Source organism: Rattus norvegicus, chromosome 6 (genome assembly GCF_036323735.1).
Source record: "Rattus norvegicus strain BN/NHsdMcwi chromosome 6, GRCr8, whole genome shotgun sequence".
In the NCBI taxonomy this organism is placed as follows: Eukaryota; Metazoa; Chordata; class Mammalia; order Rodentia; family Muridae; genus Rattus; species Rattus norvegicus.
Window position 1 is genome coordinate 96860831 of NC_086024.1, and position 22009 is coordinate 96882839.

Consider the following 22009-nt stretch of genomic DNA (forward strand, 5'->3'; position numbering starts at 1 on the left):
CCCCGCGCGGAGGAAGCCCCGCCCACCCAGCTCGGCTACGGAGCGCACGTGACCCGCCTCCGCTGAGCCTAGGCGGCCGGGGGCGGGGCGAAACGCACAGCCCCGCCTCCGAGCGCGCGTGCGCACTGCCCCCTGGGAGGCCCGAGCGCAGTTGATGTTAGCCATGGAAACCGGAGCGGTCCTGGAGGCCTCCGGTCAGCTGCTGGTGGGGCCCTCATCCAGCCTCGGGCGAGACCTCCCAACCTACTTCAGCAGGGGAGATGTGGTCCCAGGACGCGCTCTCGTCGCCTCTCCCCTGCGGTGACTCCAGGTATGTCCGTCCTCGACACACCTGGGACGTCGTTGGCTGCCTTAGTTTCCACCGCTGGGTTCCTTCAGCTTTTTATACCTCAAGAATCGTCTTCCGCTCTCCATTAAAAACCTTTTAAATGCAATTATTGCTTTTTTTAATGTACAGAGTAAATCGAGGTAGTGATCCAGCACGGCTTTAACGTGACTGAGAATACTTTTGCAGCCCGTGGAATTGCGTTTTATTCCTGAGAGGCTTCTGTGAAATGGAGGATGGCCCTTTGGCCCTAATGAGGGATGGGCATGTTATACTAATCAAGTTCACGGTCTATTCCCCTTAGGTAGAATTCACTCTTTCTTGGTTTGTTTCTGTCTTAAGCCCTCCTGCCCAAAATTTGTTCATTCTTGGCCTCCTGGATGTATATAGCACGTTTTTCAAGTTTCTCCGTCTTTATATAATCCTTTGCGTGTCAAAGACCAGTCTAGAGAGAGCATTCATTATTTTATGTTTGCTTCCATTTATGCCCAATCACCCATAATTTCTCACAGCATCCAATAGAGATATTGCCATTTTACTGATTCAACTGTCAGGATCCATGCTAGCTACAGGTTATACCTTTCCTACCTTTAGAAAATGCCTATTGGTTATTAACTGCTGTGGAAAATCTTGGGAAGGGGACCTTTCCATCTTCCTCTGTAAAAGCTTTCTTGAGGAATATACCACTCATCCTCTGGCAGTATACAACGCACTGGTTTTGAGCATATCAACAGATTTGCACAATCATCTCTACCATCCGTTTTGGAACAATTTGATTATCTCCAAAAGAAATCTTTCATTTCTAGCTCTTTTTCTCTCCCCTTCCCAATGGATTCCTGCCCACATTAGTTATTAGATATTCTATATAAACAGAACCTTAAAACATGTCATCTGTGTGCGTGCATCTTGCGTATTTCATGTTGCACCTGTATTGTTTATTATTGTTTGCTAGTGTATTATGCAGATATGCCCTATATTATTTAACCATTAGACATTGACAAAAAAGTTGCCAGCAATACTATGCTATGGACATTTTGTATACATTTTTGTGTAGGCATGTTTTCATGAATGTAATACCTGGTAATGGAATAAGTAGATCATAGGCTAGTCCCTTGTTTGGCTCTTTGAGAAACTGACGGATTTTTTTTTCCCAAAGCATTTGACCACTGTACATCCCCACCAGATGTGTTTGAAGGTTTTAAATTAACCTCACCAACACCTGTTTTAGGCTTTTATTTTTATTTTAGCCAATTGGGGAAATTCAAAATATTTCATAGTAGGTTTGACTTGCATTTCCTCAGGGTGAGCTTCATTTCCAGCTGGGCCATCATCCAGAAATTATCAGTTCTAATCCTTAGTTCATCTTTTTAAAACCAGGTTGTGTTTTCATCATCGGATTGGGAGAATTCATTAATTAATATAGCTTAAATGCAAACCTGTAATTACAGCCTTTCACCATTCTGCAGGTTGCCTCACTTCCCTGATGGCCAGGGTCTTGACTACTCTCATTCAAGAGTGTTGGGTGCCAACATCCTCAGACTAGCTTGGGTAACAAGTTTCACATTTTAAAACTTTTTATATTCCTTTCAAGTCCACTATGCAAGAATCCTCAAAGTATGCCTGGTGGCTCATGCCTTTAACCCCAGCACTCAGGAGGCAGAGGCAGGTGAATCTCTGAATTTGAGGCCAGCCTGGTCTACAGACAGAGTGAGTTCCAGGACAGCCAGGGCAACATAGAGAAACCCTGTCTCAAAACAATAAGCAGAAGGAAAGAAAGAAAGAAAGAAAGAAAGAAAGAAAGAAAGAAAGAAAGAAAGAAAGGAAGAAATCAATCCTCAAGACAAAGTTTACTTTTATTTAACAATAGGTTGGTATGATTCAAAAGCTCAGTTTGCCACTAGTTAATATTATGACTTAGTTATCACACTATTGTTGGTTTTCACTCTTTAGTAAAATTATTTCTAGTTATTTATATGAATATCCCATTCTACTCCAATGATATCTTATTTTGAGAGAAAAGGTTGTCAGCCCAGTTGAATTGTTAAGGTGGGAGTGGTAGGGGAGGATAGTTTGAATCCTCAGCCATTTCTTAACATTTTAATTTTCCATGAGTAGCAGAATGTTATGTTAGCTTAATTTCATGTCAGCTTGACACAGGCTAGAGTCATCAGCGAGGAGGGGACTCCAAAAGCATCTGTAAGACTGGGCTGTAGACAAACCTGTGGAGCTTTTGTTTAATGTGATTGATGGGTGGGGTTAGGCCTGGGCTACTGGTCCTGGGTTCCAAAAGAAAGCAAGCTGAGCGAGCCACGGGGAGCAAGCCAGTAAGCAGCACCCCTCCATGGCCTCTGATTCAACTCCTGCTTCTGGGTTCCTGCCCTGGCTGAGTTCCTGCCCTGACTTCCTTCAGTGATGAGCAGTGATATAAAGTGTATGTCAGTCATATAAGCTCTTTCCCAAGTAGCTTCAGTCACCGAGTTTCATCATCACAATAGTAAACCTAAATAAGACAGCTGTTCATTTATATTCTGGGGAAAAGTGAAACAGAACAGATATCTCAGTGTACTACTTGTGAGGCACTGCCAATGTCAGCTGTCTAGTATCCCTGTCTTAGGTCTTTCTTTTCCCTTGGGGGAGGAGTTGGGGTACTAAGGGTCAAACGGGCCTCTTGCATGCTTGTTAAGTGCTCAGTCGCTGAGCTCTGTTCTTAGACTCAAAAATTTGAAACAATGTTTCAGTAAGTTACCCAGGCTGTCCTTGAACCTGAGTTCCTCAAACATTAGCTTCCTGGATAGCTGAGATGAGAGGCCTATGCTACTTGATTTATACTTATCAATTTGTTTGTTTGTTTGTTTGTATATTCTTACAGACTACACCAGTAGTCTGGTGAAAATTAAATAAATAAAACCTCTTCAAAAGACCTTCTCGAGGACTTAATAAATGCCATTTTTTTTAGGTTCAGAGAGATGTGGTGACCCTTTGCAGGTACTTAGACTGATTTTCTTCCCATGGTGGATGGGAGAGGAAGCCACACGTGCTCTGAGAACCACAGGATGCACTGTGTGTGTTACTTACATATCAAATGTCTTCTAAAGGCTCTGCAGTAACTCAGTGTGTGTTTGTGGTGTGGCATCCAGTCAAGAGCCCAAGAGTATGTACAGAATTAGCCTGGCAGTTCTCTTTGTATCTCTGAGTTCCAGCCGGTACACGCAGCAGTTTGCACCGGTCTCCAGAACAAACAGGATCTCCACATCTGTGTGCTGTTGGAACTATTCTACTGGGAACGCCTGACTTTTATCTAAGGAATGGGGAATTGAGTTGTTTCTTCAGTACAGTGGAATGGGCTGTCTTAATTCTGTACTAGTCATACGTATTTGCTTTGAAAATTAGTTAATACAATGATACCAGGAAAAGGAAAACTTTGATATATTTTCTTTCAAGTTATATGAAATATGGGAGCATAGCTGAGTATATTGTACTCGTAGCATGATATGATGCACTTTAAGAATAAACCTAAGTGAAATTCAGACAATTGCCAAAGCAGCTACTTAGGAATTTGTTTCTTCTGACCTTAGAGGAATGTGTGCACATGCATGTGCTGTGCATGTTTTCAGACTACTACTTTTTGTTGTATCTTTCTTTATTTCAAGGGATTTTAGTCAATAGCATATGATTGATGAGTTGTAGTTTGGCTAACTAAGAATTCTGCCACAGTAGATTGCCGGTTTGAACTGTTTCTTACTCTGTGGGAATTTCACGACTCAGATTCCAAATACAGCAACATCCCAGAGTCTGTTTTGCTGGCCCTTCTCAGTAACATATGTAGAGAGCGTATGGCCTCAGTCAGTGCTGTGCAGCCATGGATAGTGCAGCTCTCCTTTCCTCAGGCTTGAGTATACGTTTGAACATGCTGGAGGACGCCGCCGTAGAGATGTGGTCAGTCCTTCTGTGGGCCAGCGGTCCTTCAGAAGCATATGCCAAAGTGTTACTCAGGGAACGAGTTTAGTTCTTCTGATTATATTCTATAAGTAATCCGGTTAGCATTTAGAATATTTATCCACATAAAAGTTATTGATAGCTTTAAATTTTTAAAAAAACTTTAAATTCTTACATATTTTTAAATTTCTATGGTCTAGAATGACAAGTCAACTTGTACCAACTTATTATATACTTTTGTCCTATTGATCACTAGTGAATTTTTAGGAAGCAGACATCAATTTTTAAAATACAGTTACAATATTTTAAAAATATGATTAAATAGGTTTTTATGTCTGATATCTAGCTATAGGATTTCTTAAGTTTTTCTTTGCATATGTTTGCATGGTTGCTACGTGTATTCCTCTTCTTCCTGTCTTAGTTCTTTAAGACTCAGATCAAAATAATCCACAATTTTTCAAAGTACTCTCTATAAAATACTCAGTGCATTTTCTGTTACTAGATAACAATGGAAAAGTGGGTTCTGTAGTCAGACATGTTTAGACAACTCGAGTGATACAATTTAAAGAGGTTCATGGTCCTCGTGTTCTTCTCTGAGACTCTTAAAGTTACTGGCCTGTTGCTAGCCATGCGACTCTAAGATAACAATCCGTTGTGCAGTTTCTCTTTGACTTCCTTGACTATGAGCTCCTTTTCAGGAAACATCGTATGAGTAAGCAGTCCTTTGTGTCCTTTTACTCAGATGTCCCACTAAGGTAACTAGCATCTCAATAACCCCCCTTGTCTTAAGGCTGGCTGCGCAAGCTCACACTCATAGTCTCTCTCCTTGTAGTTCTTGGGACTCTCATGAGTTCTGATTATTCTAACTTAATTTGGGCTTTTGTGAGCCCTGGTCTGTTTCTGCTTTCTCAGTATGACGTCTCCCCTTTCCTGATGAGAAGATTGGACTATAATATAGTACAAGGAGGAAAATAAAATTGGACTTCTTCCTAGCACCTTACTGCTGTCATTTCCTCGACCCAAAGAGAAAACTAGCTGTGTAATCCCTCTCACACCCAACCTTTGTTATTTTGAGATCAACCTTCTTTGGCAGAGTCATCCCTGAGCTAAAAATATTATCAGTAACTATTATTAGTTATTCCATAATAAAGATAAATGGAGATACCTTCATATTCCAAAATGGGAAACAAGCAATTTATGGATTTAATATTTTAAGTGGAACAAAATACAGTGCAAGACTCAAAAATTCAGTAACCTCTCCACCCTTAAAATAGGAAGGTCTCCTGATTATCATCTTGACCCTTATTCCTTAGGCTATGCCTTTAACATAACTATAGACCTTTACAGGCCAACATATTCTGCTAAGTTTGAGGGGCCGATTGAATCTCAGGTGTTGGCTGCTCACTGTGAAGAGCTGAACCAGACAGAGCTTGCTCTGAGCTTGCCTCTAGCCAGCCAGAGCGCTCTCTCATTAAGAGTGCTACAGAAGGAGCTGTGTTTGAGATACAGAGAGAAGGGAGACCGTTAACCAAGTGATTGCCAGAACGTTTACAAGTGATCAGGCTGAGTCATAAAAGTTAACTAAATAACTGACTGGAGAAAGGACAAAAGAATATAGGTAGAGGATGTGAGAAGAGGCTCCAGGGGAAAACCCAGGATATATTTGCAGGGCGCGGACTAAAAGTCAGTTGTACAGGGAATTTAGTAATCTGAAGAAGATAGAATATCATAAAAATAGTTTACTTGGTGTCCCTTATACAAAGTTTAATGCATCTGCATGTGATATCCAGCCTTCTACTATGTAGGTGTGTATACTTTTTAATACAAATGCAATCAACAATTTACTTTTACTCTTTGGTATTTCAAGAACATCTTTCCATGAGTCTCTATGATAACAGTGTATTACAGAACTATTAAAAGGGAAATGAATGAGAGCATAGCACTTTATATGATATCACTTCTCTGTCTCCCTTTCTGTCTTGTTTCCTGACCTCTCTCATGGAGCAGAAGGAAAGTTTTCTTAAACTCCATGGAGAAAGCTTAAAAAGGACTTTAAAATGCTGGCCATCTAATGCAGCTCATTTTCCTGACCAATGGGCATCTGCCATAGATGATTTATGTTGGGACATCTACCCCCATTTGCAGGGGCGTGACCTTCTGACCCTGCCACACTAGGAGGCTATTTTAGAACATTGAATGTAAACCACTAAGGCAGATAAGCTCTTACAGAGAGAAAGGGAAAACAACCAAACAACAACCTTAAGATATTAAGATTCCTGCCTTAGTCAGTACACTGTTGCCGTGAAGGGACACCATGACCATGGCAGCTCTATAAAGGAAACATTGAGGCTGCTTACAGCTTAGAGCGTTTCATAATCATGGCAGGAAGCATGGTGGTACGCAGGCAGCACCATACTGGGCAGAAGCTTTGATTTCTCCATCTGCATCAGAAGGAGGAGAGACACTGGACCTGGCTGGAGCATTTGAAACATGAAAGCCCACCTCCATGGCACACTTCCTCTAACAAGGCCACACCTACTCCAACAAGCCCATACTACCTAAGAGTGCCATTGTCTGTGGGCCTGTAGGAGCCATTTTTATTCAAACCACCACAATTCCCTGACACTGCTGCTCTGTTACCCTGTGAGGTTACTCAGCTGCTACTTAAGTGAAAGCTGTGCAGGCTCTACATAGAACTAAGAACAGTTGACTGAAGGGGTAAGAACACATGTTTAAAGAACATTCTAAAGCATAGCAAGCAACTGTTGTCTGACACTGGTTGGATAGAATGGTTGACTAAAGGCTACTGTAAAGAGCTATTTTTAGGTATTAAATTTTCTCAGCTAACATGCTCCACTGAAATAATATTTTTCTAGCTGATCTTGTATCAGGAAACTGGTTTTATTGTTTGGTTTTTATTTTCAGAATAAGCTATGGATGAAAAGTAAATAGAATCTACTGCACGTAATACTTGACCTCTGAGTACAAAGGACCTATACTAAATGATACAAAGTTGCACAGGTTATTTCTGGCATATTGTAGAAACTGGCAACAGAGAAACTAAAAAGTGAATTGCTGCCTGTGATAGTATAGCTATTAAAATAAGCATCTACTCTGAATTCTTTTCATTTCCAGCTTATTTTTCCTTCTTCTACATCTTATGGGTGATGATGATGCTGAGACAAGTTCTCACTGCTAGCCCTGCCCCAGCCCCTGCCCCTGCCTCTGCCTGTGACCCTGTCCTTCCCTTTGCCTCTGCCCCTGCCCCTGTCCCTCCCCCTGCCTCTGCCCCTGCCCCTGCCCCTGTCCCTCCCCCTGCCTCTGCCCCTGCCCCTGCCCCTGTCCCTCCCCCTGCCTCTGCCCCTGCCCCTGTCCCTCCCCCTGCCTCTGCCCCTGTCCTTCCCCTACCCCTGTCCCTGTCCCTCCCCCTGCCTCTGCCCCTGTCCTTCCCTCTGCCTCTGCCCCTGCCCCTGCCTGTCCTTCCCTCTGCCTCTGCCTCTGCCCCTGCCTTTGTCCCTGTCCTAACCTCTGCCTCTGCCCCTGCCCCTGCCCCTGCCCCTGCCCCTGCCCCTGCCCCTGTCCCTGTCCTTCCCCCTGCCCCTGCTCCTGCCTCTGCCTCTGCCCCTGTCCTTCCCTCCGCCTCTGGTCCTCCCCCTGCCTCTGCCTCTGCCCCTGCCCCTGCCCCTGCCCCTGCCTCTGCCTCTGCCCCCACCTCTGCCCCCACCCCCACCCCTGCCTACCGAATGCTGGGATTAAAGGCTGGCTCCCTACTAGATTTGAGCTCCCAGTTTCCACATGGATTCATTGAAATGCTGCTAATTTTATATAAGATTTGACTTTTTAAATTATTTGAAAATCCTGTTTATTGTAATTTCTAAGTGATATTTATAACATTTAGTTGTATTTTCTACTTTGTTTCCCAAGAATTATAGAGAAATATCCTTATTTAGACAGTTGTGATTGACAGTGTGTGCATAGCCTATTTAGGTAAATACTGTGCATTTTACAAAATACAACCTCTCATTAATTTATGTATTATATTATTTATGGATGCTTTTATGGTGTTAGATAGGATTGTTATAACAGAACTCACCAAGCTGAAAATATTTACTATCCGGACATTTAGAGTCAGTTTATAGATTGTAATTAATGACCCAGTAATAGAAGCAACAGACCAGCAGCAGAACTCAGTGGGAAAGAGTAGAACTGCAACAGATCTGTCTAAGTAGAGAGCACTGGCCTTCTGTTCTACCTTGGCCTCAGAATCTAAACTATGAGTTAAAAACCTAATGTCAAGGTATTTATGCTAAGTAAACAATAAAGAATAAGATTTCCTTTTTTAAAAAATAAGTTAGCATGATTATTTTGAAGAGAGAACAAACTTAGTACCAATTATGTTCTGATGTGTTAAGAAGGAACCATAGTTAGAAATCTTGTCTGTAAAATAAGACTTTTGGGCTGTGTTTCTAAACTGTAATTTATTTTTTCTTTTTTTATAGATATTTCTGGTTATAAAAAAGATGTGACTCCCAGACGAATCCTGAGTGGGAAGTATGAGTCCAGATGTCCCTCTGCTAAACGATTACAAACAGGACTTCCTGCTGAAGCGCTTTCCACAGACTGTTCTCGGAGGCCCTCGACTCAAATTAGGCTACTGTGCCCCTCCTTACGTATATGTCAGTCAGATTGTCCTTTTCCTGATGCCATGGGCCCTAGGCGGAACAGGAACACTCCTGTACCAACTGGACATCCTGAGAGACTACACAGCAGCAGCTCTCTCAGGAGGACTGATGGTGTTCACAGCGGCTGTCATTCAGCTCATCAGCGTGTACGCCAAGAGCAAGTCAGTGGTGGTAAAGAGGATGATAACCAGGAATATCCTAGCAGAGGAAGACCAGCACGAATTTACAAGTTGTGCTGGTGCTGAGACCGTCAAATTTCTGATTCCTGGCAAAAAATATGTAGCCAATACAGTCTTTCATTCTGTTCTTGCTGGGCTGGTGTGTGGTCTTGGAACATGGTATTTGCTCCCAAACCGAGTAACCTTGCTGTATGGCAGCCCTGGGGCGACTGCTGTGCTCTTTGTCTTTGGGTGGATAACACTTTGCATAGGAGAATACTCACTCATTGTAAACACCGCTGCAGAGACAGCTACATTCCAGACCCAGGATACTTATGAAATCACTCCTCTCATGAGACCACTTTATATTTTTTTCTTTGTTTCTGTGGACCTTGCATACAGGTAAAAACTTGAAGAATATTTAATAACTTGCTTTGTTTTTAAGTATATCTGGCAAGAGAGCTTTTCTTTGTGTTATCAAACGATGAATCAATGAATTAAAAATTACGACCCAACTATTGGGATAGATTATTTTGATGATTAATCTTTTAGTAATGATCTCTATAAAATATTCATGTTATAATGAAATAGCAATTCTTATTGAAGAATCAACACATAACAAAAACACTTTAAGATACATAATTTTTGAGTCCAATATTTCATTTTATATCAAGATTATTAATTAGTTAATTAATTTGCATCCAAAAATGCTGTTCCCCCTCCCTGACCCTTCCTTACATGGAAACTGAGCCACATGTCTGCTACACATCTATAGGTGCCTCCTTCCAGCCCCTGTATCTTCTTTGGTGGGTGGCTCAGTCTGAGAGCTCCCAGGGGTCCAGGTTACTTGACTCTGTGGCGTTTCCCTTCCCATTTAGGGCCTTCAGTCCTCCCCCCAAGTCTTCCATAAGTGTTCTTGAGGTCCATACAATGTTTGGCTGTGATATCTGTGTCTGTTTCAGTCCGCTGCTGGGTAGAACCTTTCAGAGGACAGTTTTGCTGGGCTCCTGTCAACAAGCATAACAGAGTCTCATTAATAATGTCAGGGATTGGTGCTTGCCCATGGGATGGATTTGGAGTTGACTGGGTTTTGTTGGCTTTCAGTCTGCTCCATCCCTGCATTTCTTATAGACAGGATAAGTTTTGGGTCAAAAGCTTTGTTTATGGGTTAGTGTTCCTATCTTTCCACTGGGGGTCCTGCCTGGCTACAGGAGGTGGCCTCTTCAGGTTCCACATCTGTACTGTTCAACCTCTCAGCTAAGGCCATCCACATTGACTTCTGGGAGCTTACCCTATTCCAGGTCTCTGAACTTCCTAGAGATTCTTCCTACCACCCCAACACCTCCCCAAAGCCCCCCAAACCCTACATACCCAGCTTACAGCTGCAGATTTCCATTTATTCTCCTGGCCCTCTGGACCCCTCTCCTGTCTCTCCCCATACCCGATCCTGCCTCCCTCTACCCTTACTCTTTCCCACCCAGTTCCCACCAACCCTCTGCTCCTATGATTATTTTGTTTCCCCTTTTAAGTGTGATTTAAGCCTTCTTACTTGGGCCTTCCTTCTTCTTTAAGTTCTTTGGGACTATGGGGTATATCATGGGTAACCTATACTCTATGGCTAATATCCACTTACCAGTGATTACATACCATGCCTGTCCTTTGGGGTCTGGGTTATCTCACTTAGAATGATATTTTCTAGTTCCATCCATTTGCCCACAAAATTCACAATGTCCTTGTTTTTAATAGCTGAATAGTACTCCATTGTATAAATGAATCACATTATCTATATCCATTCTTCAGTTGAGGGACATTTGGGTTATTTCCAGTTTCTGGCTATTACGAATAAAGCTGCTATGAACATAGTGGAGCTCATGTCTTTGTGGCATGGTGGAGCATCTTTTGGGTCTATGCCCAGGAGTGGTATAGCTGGTAGAACTGTTTCCAATTTTCTGAGAAACTGCCAGATTGATTTCCAGAGTGGTTGTACAAGTTTGCAAGCCCACCAGCAATGGAGGAGTGTTTCCCTTTCTCCACAGCCTTGTTGACATGAGCTGTCCTTGAGTTTTTTTCTTAGCCGTTCTGATTGGTATAATGACCTAAGGGTCATTTTGATTTGCATTTCCCTGATGACTAAGGATGTTGAACATTTCTTTAAAAGCTTCTCTGCCATCTGAGATTCTTCTGTTGAAAATTCGCTTATTAGCTCTGTATCACATTTTTAATTGGGTTATTTGGTAGTTGGAGTTTAATTTCTTGAGTTCTTTATATATTTTGGATATTAACCCTCTGTCAGGTGTAGGGTTAGTGAAAATCTTTTCCCAATCTGTAGGCTGTTGTTTTGTCCTGTTGGCAGTGTCCTTTGCCTTACAGAAGCTTTTCAGTTTCATGAGGTCCCATTTGTCAATTGTTGATCTTAGAACCTGAGCCATTGGTTTTCTGTCCAGGAAATTGTCCCCTGTGTGTTCAAAACTATTTCCCACTTTGTCTTCTATTAGATTCAGTGTATCTGGTTTTATGTTGAGCTCCTTGATCCACTTGGACTTGATTTTGGACAGGGCAATATTTATGGATCTGTTTGCACTCTTCTACACTCAGACATATACTTAGACCAGCACCATTTGTTGAAGATGCTTTCTTTTTTCCATTTTATGGTTTTGACTTCTTTGTCTAAAATCAAGTGTCCATAGATGTGTGGGTATACTTCTGGGTCTTTGACTTTATTCCATTGATCTAACTATCTGTTTCTGTACAAATATTATGTAATATACATCACTATTGCTCTGTAGTATAGCTTGAGGTCAGGGATGGTGATTTTTTCAGAAATTCTTTTATTGTTCAGGATTGTTTTGGCTATCCTGAGTTTTTGTTTTTCCATATGAAGTTGAGACTTGTTCTTTCAAGGTCGGTAAAAAAAATTGTGTTGGAATTTTGATGGGGATTATATTGAATCTGTAGATTGCTTTTGGTATGTTAGTTCTACTGATCCATGAGCATGGGAGATCTTTCCATCTTCTGATATCTTCAATTTCTTTCTTCAGGGATTTGAAGTTATTGTCATATAGATCTTTCACTTGCCTGGAAAGGGTTATACTAAGATATTTTATATTACTCTTGGTTTTGAAGGGAGTGGTTTCCCTAATCTCTTTCTCTGCCTGTTTTATCATTTGTATAAAGGAGGGCTACTGATTTCTTTGAGTTAACTTTATATCCAGCCACTTTGCTGAAGGTGTTTGTCACCTGTAGGAGTTCTCTGCTGGAATTTTGGGGAGTGCTTCTATATACTATCACCTTGACTTCTTCCTTTGAGTTCCTTGTGTATTGTCTTATTGCTCTGACTTAAACATCAAGTACTGAATAGATAGGGAGAGGTGGGGCAGCCTTGTCTTGTCTCTGATTTTAGTGGGATTGCTTCAAGTTTCTCTCCATTTAGTTTTATGTTGACTATTAGCTTGCTGTATATTGCTTTTATTATGTTTCAGTATATGCCTTGAATCTCTGATCTCTCCAAGACTTTTAACATGAAGGGGTGTTGTATTTTGTCGAAGACTTTTCAGCATCTGATGAGATGATCAAGTGATTTTTTTTCTTTCAGTTTCTTTACCTAGTGGAGTATGTTGATGGATTTTCGTATATTGAGCCATCCTTCCATTCCTGGGATGAAGCCTACTTGGTCATGGTGAATGATGTTTTTGATGTGTTCTTGCATTTGGTTTATTAAAGTTTTATTAAGTATTTTTGTGTCGATGTTCATAAGCAAAATTGGTCTGAAGTTCTCTTTCTTTGTCGAGTCTGTGTGGTTTAGATGTCAGGGTAATTGTGATCTCATAGAATGAGTTAGGTAGTTAGTGTTCCTTCTGTTTCTATTGTGGAATAGTTTGGAGAGTTTGGTATTAGCTTTTTTTTTTTTTTAAGTCTGGTAGAATTTTGCACTAAAACCATATGGGCCTGTACTTTATTTTGTTTGGGAGACTTTTAATGACTACTTCTATTTCCTTAGTTCCTTAGTGGTTATGAGACTTAATAGATAGTTCCTGATCTTGATTTTACTTTGATAAGTAGTATCTGTCTAGCAATTCATCCATTTCATTTAAATTCCAGTTTTGTGGAGCATAGGTTTTTGAAGTAAGACAATGATTTTTTTTAATTTCTTCAGTTTCTGTTGTTATATCTCCCTTCTCATTTCTGATTTTGTTAATTTGGACACTGTCACTGTTCCTTTAAGTTAGTTTAGCTAAGAGTTTGTCTATCTTGTTGATTTTTCTCAAAAAAACTAGTTCTTGGTTTTGTTGATTCTTTGTATTGTTTTCTTTGTTTCTAATTGATTGGTTTTGAAGAGACATGGGAAATCAGTCCCCATCTCTGTACATCAAATCCTGCATTCTCCTGTCCCTATGGAGCCAGAGCAGTTAGCACTACCCCCACCAACCCACTCCTTTTTCCTCCAGTATAGTGCCTTCAGCCTTTGGAGAGGGCAGACAAAAGGGAGCCCAGCCTGTTGCAATCCCTCTTTAGTGGCACCGAGCCCCACAAGATGCCCTTGAAGGAGGCAAGAGCCAATATCCTTGAAGTGATAAAAGTCCACTCTTGGACTATGGGAAAGAGGCAATTAAGTGTTCCCACACAGCTGTGACCAGTTTGTAAAATACACTAGCTTCTGATAAAGCAAAGAGTTATTATTTCCCAGATCAGGAAGGTCACTTTCCAGCTTCTGTGATTCTGCCCCTCTGTCTGAACAAATGTTATCAGGTTTGAAGGACGGCATTCCTTTACCCACTTCCCAATCATAAAACACCAAAGCTTGAGAATGCCAGCCCACACATGTATGCATGCATGCATGCATGCATGCATACATACATACATACATACATACATACATACATACATACATACATACATCAAGCCCCTGGACTCGAGCATGGCATTCCCAACCTGTGGATCCAGGTCAGCCTCGTATAATAAAGACTCGGTTTATTCTTGCATCTGACTCGTGGTGGTCTCCTGGGGTACCCACAAACTGGGCATAACAGTTTCAGCCCTGAGTTTGACTATTTCCTACCATCTACTCCTCTTGTGTGCTTCTTTTGTTCTAGAGCTTTCAGGTGTGCTGTTAGATTGCTAGTATTCGATCTCTTCAGCTTCTTTATGAAGGCTGTGACCTTTCCTCTTTTCATTGTGTCCCATAAGTCTGAGTATCTTGTACATTCATTTTCACTGAATTTTAGGAAGTCTTTAACTTATTTTTTTATTTCTTCCTTGTTCAAGTGATCATTGACTAGACAGTTGTTTAGTTTCCATGAGTACGTAGACTTTGCCTTGTTGTTGAAGTTCAGCCTTAATCCATGGTAATCTGATGAATTCAAGGGGTTATTTCAATCTGTTCAGGCTTGCTTTCTACCCAAATATTTGGCCAACTTTAGAGAGGTTGTATGAGGTACTAAGAAGGTATATCTTTTGGGGCAAAAGGTTCCGTAGATATCTGTTAAGTTCATTTGGTTCAAAAACATCTGTTACTTTCATTGTTTAGTTTTTCTTTTAATGGTCTGTCTACTGGTAAGAGTGGGGAGTTATTGTGTGTGGTTCAATGTGTGATTTGAGCTTTAGTAAAGTTTCTTTTATGACTGTAGGTTCCCTTGCATTTGGGGCATAGATGCTCAGAATTAAGACATCATCTTGGTAGATTTTTCCTTTGTCCTTCCCCATCTCTTTTGATATCTTTTGGTTGAAAGTCTATTTTATTAGACATTAGAATGGCTAATCTAGCTTGTTTCTTGGGTTCATTTGCTTGGAAAATCTTTTTTCCAGCACTTTACTCTGAGATAGTGTCTATCTTTGTTGCTTAGATATGTTTCTTTTATGCATCAGAATGATGGATCCTGTTTAACGTATCCAGTCTGTTACCCTTTGTCTTTTTATTGGTGAATTGAGTCTATTGATGTTGAGAAATGTTAATGACCAATGACTGTTAATTCCTCTTATTTTGTTGTTGGAGGTGTTGCTATGTATATGTGATTCTCTTTTGGTTTTGCTGTGATTAATTACTTGTATTTTCTTGAGTGTAGTTACTCTTGTGTTGGAGTTTTCCTTCTAGTATCCTCTGTTTAAATTTGGTTTTGTTGTGGAATATCTTGGTTTCTCCATCTGTTGTAATTGAGAGTTTTGCTGGGTTTAGTAGTCTGGGCTAGCAACTATGGTCTCTTAGGGTCTGCAAGACATCTGTCCAGGATCTTCTGGCTTTTAGAGTCACGGTTTAGAAGTCTGGTGTAATTCTGATAGATCTGTCTTTATATGTTACTTGGCCTTTTCCCCTTACAGCCTTTTATATTTGTTTTTTCTTCTTGTTGTTCTTTATATTTAGTGTTTTGCTTATTATTATTGGCAGGAGGCTTTTCTTTTCTAATTCAATTAATATTCTGTAAGCTTCCTGTATGTTTATAGTCATCTCTTTTAGGTTATGGAAGTTTTCTTCCATGATATTGTTGAAGATGTTTTCTGGCAGTTTGAATTGGGAATCCTCACCCTCTCTTACTTCTGTTGTTATTAGATTTGGCCTTTTCATCGTGTCCCAAACTTCCTGGATGTTTTGAGTTAGGAACTTTTTACATTTGGCATTTTCTTTGACCTGTGTCTTAGTTAGGGTTTTACTGCTATGAACAGACATCATGACCAAGGCAACTCTTATAAGGACATTTAATTGGGGCTGGCTTACAGGTTCAGAGATTCAGTCCAATATCATCAAGGCAGGAGCATGGCAGCATCCAGGCAGGCATGGTGCAGGAGGAGCTGAGAGCTCTACATCTTCATCTGAAGGCTGCTAGTGGAAGACTCACTTCCAGGCAGCTAGGGTGAGGGTCTTTAAGCCCATACCCACAGTGACATACCTATTCCAACAAGGCCACACCTCCTAATAGTGCCACTCCCTGGACTAAACATATACAAACCATCACAATCTGTGTATCTATTTCTTCTATGGTATCTTCTACGCCTGAGATTCTCACTTCCATATCTCGTTGGTGATACTTGCATCTGTAGTTCCTGTTCTTTTTCTTGGGTTTTCTATCTCCAGTGTTGCCTCCATTTGTGTTTTCTTTATTGCTTCTATTTCCATTTTTAGGTCTTGGACTGATTTATTCATTTCTATCTCGTGTTTGTATTTTCCTGTGTTTCTTTAAGGGATTCATTTGTTTCTTCTTTAAGGACTTCTACCTGTTTGCCTGTGTTTTCCTCTATTTCTTTAAGGGAATTATTTATATCCTCTTTAAAGGCCTCCATCATCTTCATGAGCTGGGATTCAAGGTCACAGTCTTGCTCTTCAGGTGTTTTAGGATGCCCAGAGTTTGCAGTAGTAGGAGAGCTGAGTTCTGATAGTGCTGTATTGTATTGGCTTCTGTTGATTAAATTCTTGCTTTTGCCTTTCCCCATCTGTTCTCTCTGGTATTAGTTGGCCTGGATATCCGGATTGGAACAGGCCTCCCAGGAAGCAGTTGGAGCCATGTGTCTCTGGTTTGACCAGGCCTCTTGGGGAGGGAGGCAGATCTGTGGGGTGGGGTACAGTGTGCTGATCTGCCACTGTTGCTGGTGTAGGTGTGGACTGGAAGGAGGATGGAACTTCTCAAGGTTGCTGGGCTTACTAAGGTCCCAGCAGGTGTGTGTGGGGGTAGGTGGAGTCTGGGGTAGGGGATGTGTCTCACCTGTATGTGTGTCAGGCTAGAACCAGCCTCCTTGGAGGCAGGCAGAGATGTGGGTTATGTCAAGGTGCTCTAATCCATGACTGTTGGTGGTGTAGGTGTGGACTGGGAGTTTAATTTAAAAAAAAAATTGAGATAGGCTGGGTAAAACCTGGGGAAAGAAGTAGAACTTTCTAGCAGGGTAATTCTTAATAAGGTATAACTTAAAATGTGTTCACTTACTATTATATAAAGAGCAAATTAAATGAATAGATTTATGATTTTATAATATTAAAAATGTAGACAGAATGATGGTTTTTTAAATTAGTTCTAGAAGGAAATGGAAAATCTTTTAAAGCAAGCATTTTGTAAAAGTTTTTGTTTGTCTTTTCTAAATCTGGTTTCTGTTTGTGTGGTGTAGACTGGAGCTTTCTCTACCAGGTTGAAATGTACAGACATGTGACAGAGCACATGTTTAGGTGTGGCAGAGGTCATTCAGTAAAGCCCTAACCCGTACGTGACATCACCATGGAGCTTTTGAAAGATGATGAGGTCATGAAGGTGGGCTTTGATCTGAAAGGACTGGTGCCCTTAAAAGAGACATGGGAGGGCTTGATCTCTATCATGTGAGAGACAGCAATCGCCTCCCTCTCTAAGCCAGGAAGGGAGCCCTCACCAAACCATCCTCCTGGCACCTGGGTTTGTACTACCAACTCTGAAACTATGAGAAAACACATTCCTATTGTTTAGGTTGCCCAGGATATATTGTGTCATGGCAGCCCAAGCTGACAAAGGTAGGGAGAGTGTTTATAACAAATATGTAGATAGAAAATGGAGGTAAAGATCTGAGGTGTGCAGGCTAGAAATTGAGGCATTAACACTAATTCTGATGAGATCTTAGCTGGAAACCAGAAGAAAAGCAATCCTTTCTGATAAACTGGCAAAGGACTTGGCTAACTGCTCATGTTCCATGGAAGGGAGAACTTGAAAATGATAAATAGAATATCTGAGAAAGGACATTTTGAAACAAATGGGCGAAAAAATAATATCTTTACAGTTTACACTAAAATGCAAGAGGGGCCAGGTGAAAAAGATGTTAATCAGGAAAGAAGAACCAGAACATGAAATTTGGAAGATTCCCAGTCTCTATGATAACAAATTTTGGTGCAAACACAAGCCGAGGCTGTGTGCCACCCAGTAAGTCAGTTCTGCATCCTAGAAGGAGACAGTCTGAAACCAGCAGGTGGTAGATAAGTGAGGGGAGCTGCTGACCTTGGATTTCAGAGGGCAGACTGACAGTGTTGTTTAACTGTGGGTGTGCAGTGTTGGAATAGAGAGGAGAATGATGCCCAGAGTGATTCTGAAATCAGCTTCAGGCCAAGTGGCCTCTGTCTAGGGCTGTGCAGGTGGGATCACTCTTCTCAGCCAAGAGCTTCTCTGCCTGGAGCGGTGCTGGTTAGAGCGACTCCAGGGCCCGAGAAAGCCAGTACAGAACCACAAGGTTACTCCCAAACCAAAAGATTAATGCAGTTTGTCCTGCTGTGTTTTGAACTTCCTGGGGACCAGCCACCTATTATTCCTTTCCCCTCCCATGTTTGGTATTGAGAGCACATCACCGTGATAGCCTGTATCACCATTCATTTTGGAAAGCCCTGCACTTAGTTCTTCAGGGTCACCAGTGAAATGGATTTTGCCCCAGGATGGATTGTACCTTGAGCTTCACTCATAGCTAATGTAGTTGGAAGATAGATGAGATTAGGCACATTTAGGTGGTCATTTGGTGATACCTAGATGAGGTTTTAGAATTAATGCTGGAAGAAGTTAAGACTTTGGGAACCACTGGGACAAAAATGTATTTTTGTCCCTGAGAAGTGTTAGGTCTTAAAGAAGCTCCAGACAAATGGCTGAGATGCCTGTTTAACATATCAAAGCAGACACTAACCACAGACTCAGAATCAGAAGTACCTATTTCACAGTCATACCCTGCCCCTACCCTAAACCGCTCCAAACCCTGAACTTCCCTTCCTACCCCAGCTTCTCTTCCCTATATAACTCAACTGTTTTGACTCAGCCATTTTGGCCAGGGACCCTCTTGGCTCTTGGCCTCCTCTCTTCCTCTTTCCTCTCCCACCCCACCTCTCCTCTCATGGCCAAATTCAGTTTGGACCTCTGACTGTTTGAGAGCCAAAGGTATGTTTTAAGTTTTAATTACTATGTGTAAGGGATCCATGAACCAAAAATGCCTCTAACCTGTAAGCCCTCGTCCAAGGACAGAGACTTCTGAAATGATGTTGTTTATGGGAGACAAGGAGCTATGTTTTCCCTCCACCAAACAGGCAGGAAATAGGTCAAGATACATGTTTGCCCCTCACTGTTTGGACCAGATTGGAATATGGTGGCCTTGTGGGGTTGCCTTTTAAAGCCTCCAAGGTGTGACTCCTGACTGTTTTCTGGGAAACCAGAGATGGGCCTTGCCAGAGTCCATCAGTCTGGCCAGTATTTAATTAAAGTTCCCTTCAAATTTGGCTTTAAATTGTAGCTCTGGTCTTCTTCTCAGCAGGTGGGATTAACACTGTTAACTTCCTCATATCTACAATAAACCTTCTCCTTAACCATACCTTGGAGTAGTCATGTCCTCATTTTTTCATTTAAGAAACACCTGCATTGTGTTTAACTGGGCAACAATGAAATATGTGGACTCAGTTGTGTGATGCGAAGCCCTGAATGTAATGTAATTAGGAGGAAGGCCTTTTATGAAGGTGATCAGGTCCAGCAGCACATCAACCTGGTGAGATGCACTGAGTCCCTTAGGAGAGACACAGCAGACCCGCTTTATCTGCAGTGTGAGAAAGAGCTCTCCTCCTCCTCCTCACTGTGGTCTTAGACTGCCAGCATCAACTTTCTTACTGAGAATATAAATGTCTATTATTTTAAGCCACCCACTCTGTTGTATTGTGTGATGAGGACTGAAATAAGTTGACATTTGAGAATACAAAGACAGTTTGTATACCGACATTGACCATAGATGTCCTTAACTCTCAACCTCTTCTAATTTTACTATATGTATAGATCAGATGGCAGTGGGGGCCCTATGCAATTCTTTACCTAATCAGCTATTTAAGGGGAGGATAAATGGGAAGTTTATTTGGTTTCCTAATAGCACTATCATTTACCAACAAGTTACAATTCAGTGCTTAGTTTTGTAAAAGTTAGCTATAAAATTGAATGTATCCAACTTAGTTAAAAATTCAAAGTTATAAGACTCAGAATTTTCAGAATACAATTTTTTTGTTGTTGTATTTGGGGTTTTGTGTTGGGGCGGGGGGTTTGGCTTGTTTGTTTGTTTTTTGTTTGAGACAGAGTCTCTCAAGTAGTCCTGGCTATCCTGGAACTTACTATGTAGACCAGGTTGGCCTCAAACTCATAGAAATATTCCTGCCTCTGTCTCTGATAAATGTCTGTCTCCATCTTGGCTTGAAAGCCTTCTTACTGTAAGACAAACTAAAATTTATAAATAGGCTCCCCTTCCTATTCATGATTAAATCTGTGTCTCCAGGATTGGGCTAGGCCCCACCCGTAACCTTGACTAGAAATGGTTGTCTTCCTGCTCCAGGACTGGCAGTGATTCCTTTGTTTGGACAGTTGTTATGACCACTGTGTTATAACCACCTTGTTATAACCACCTGCAACCACACCTTATTCTTTAGAAGGTTCTTATAACCAACTTGTTCCACTTATGTTCTGCCTCTCTGACCCCGGTTTATTTGCCTGCTAAATCCCCCATTTGGAAATCCCCTACTTACTCCTAAGCTTAAAAAACAAAACAAAAACAAAACCATATCTTCCCTGTATCCAGTGCTAATCTCTTGAGCCCTGCCTTAGGGAATGACAGTCCGTGCACTCGAATACAGCTCGCTTTAATCCATTTGACCATGACCTGGGCTGGTGGTCTTTCTCCGCACATCTATGGGATTAACGCTCTGAGTCAGAATACAAATTCCTAGGTTACTATTAGATTTCTGAAGTCAGAAACTAATACCTGTTGTACTATTTCTCTGCTTCAAATAGTCCTAAGTTCTTTCACTGTATTTCCTTTAAAACAGCATTTCTCATTTATAAATAAAAGTGCATAAAATATTTCTTGCTAAATTTTTGCTGGAATTAATCTACTATTTTAATGTCTGAATGTTTTATAATTAAAGGGGGTTTTAACTATGACTAAACATGAGGCAAAGAAAGCCTTACATCTGTTTTTAATGAATAAAGTATCAGTTTTAATGCAGACCAGTTAACCTTTCATTTTTAGAAAAACACCTCAAAGATGACTATGCACAGAGTCCCTCTATTAGGGACAATGGCATATACAACCACAGCGGTCTGTTGTATTGGTGATGCTGTAGTATGGTGATGCAGCTAACTGCTGTATAAAAGTGTGTGCGTACCCACTCTGCACAGAGGTACCAAACTGTTTCTTAGTTTTATCTCTAAAGATAGCAAAGGAAGCTGAAGAGATGTAGCCCATACTACAGCTGTGTTGTGTTAATAGTAAATGGCTTCCTGTGAATTTTACATTATGAAAAGTAGGATTAAATCTGCAGTGCTTAGCTGGAGACTTGGGAATTACCTGAGGAAATGTTTTACATTTACAGCTTCTTAGCCACTGTGTGGGTTTTTTTTTGTTTGTTTGTTTGTTTTTGTTTTTGTTTTTATGGCTTATGGATCTTCAGATGTGTAGAATTTGAAATATTTGTTCATTTCAAGCCTAGGTTTTCTTTCTTTTTTAAAAAGATTCATTCATTTATTTATTACATATAAGTACATTGTAGCTGTCTAAAGACACACCAGAAGAGGGCATCAGATCTCATTACAGATGGTTGTGAGCCACCATGTGGTTGCTGGGATTTGAACTCAGGACCTCTGGAAGAGCAGTCAGTGCTCTTAACCGCTGAGCCATCTCTCCAACCTTAGTTTTTCTTAATACCTGATTTCTTTTTAATTCTAGGAAATTTCTGTTACATTATCAGATGCATCATACTTTTTATAAAAACTAACTACAATACTACTCTTTTAAAGGTCAAGTTATATATAGAACATAATAATCAGTATTTGGCTAATTATATGTTTATATTTACCTATATAATGGTCTTATATTTGTTTATAATGTCTGATAAATACTGTTGCTATGATATTGCCTATTAAAAAGAAAAGTTTTCAAGGTACAGCTTTATTTTGTAAACCATTTCC

General features: G+C 40.9%; 1 protein-coding gene across 2 annotated transcripts in view; it reads left to right on the forward strand.

Moving 5' to 3' along the window:
* Positions 1-129: 129 nt before the first annotated feature.
* The window catches only part of Pcnx4 (pecanex 4), a 45360-nt gene continuing 23480 nt past the window's right edge, over positions 130-22009 (forward strand). The window contains exons 1-2 of one of the 2 annotated variants that reach the window (NM_001329383.1): positions 130-310; positions 8761-9503. In NM_001329383.1, coding sequence (NP_001316312.1) covers positions 8815-9503 — 689 coding nt within the window. In that variant the 5' untranslated portion in view covers positions 130-310; positions 8761-8814. Of the gene's footprint in view, positions 311-8760; positions 9504-19475; positions 19554-22009 lie in introns of those variants that run through there. The other variant, XM_039112963.1, reaches the window with a different exon arrangement.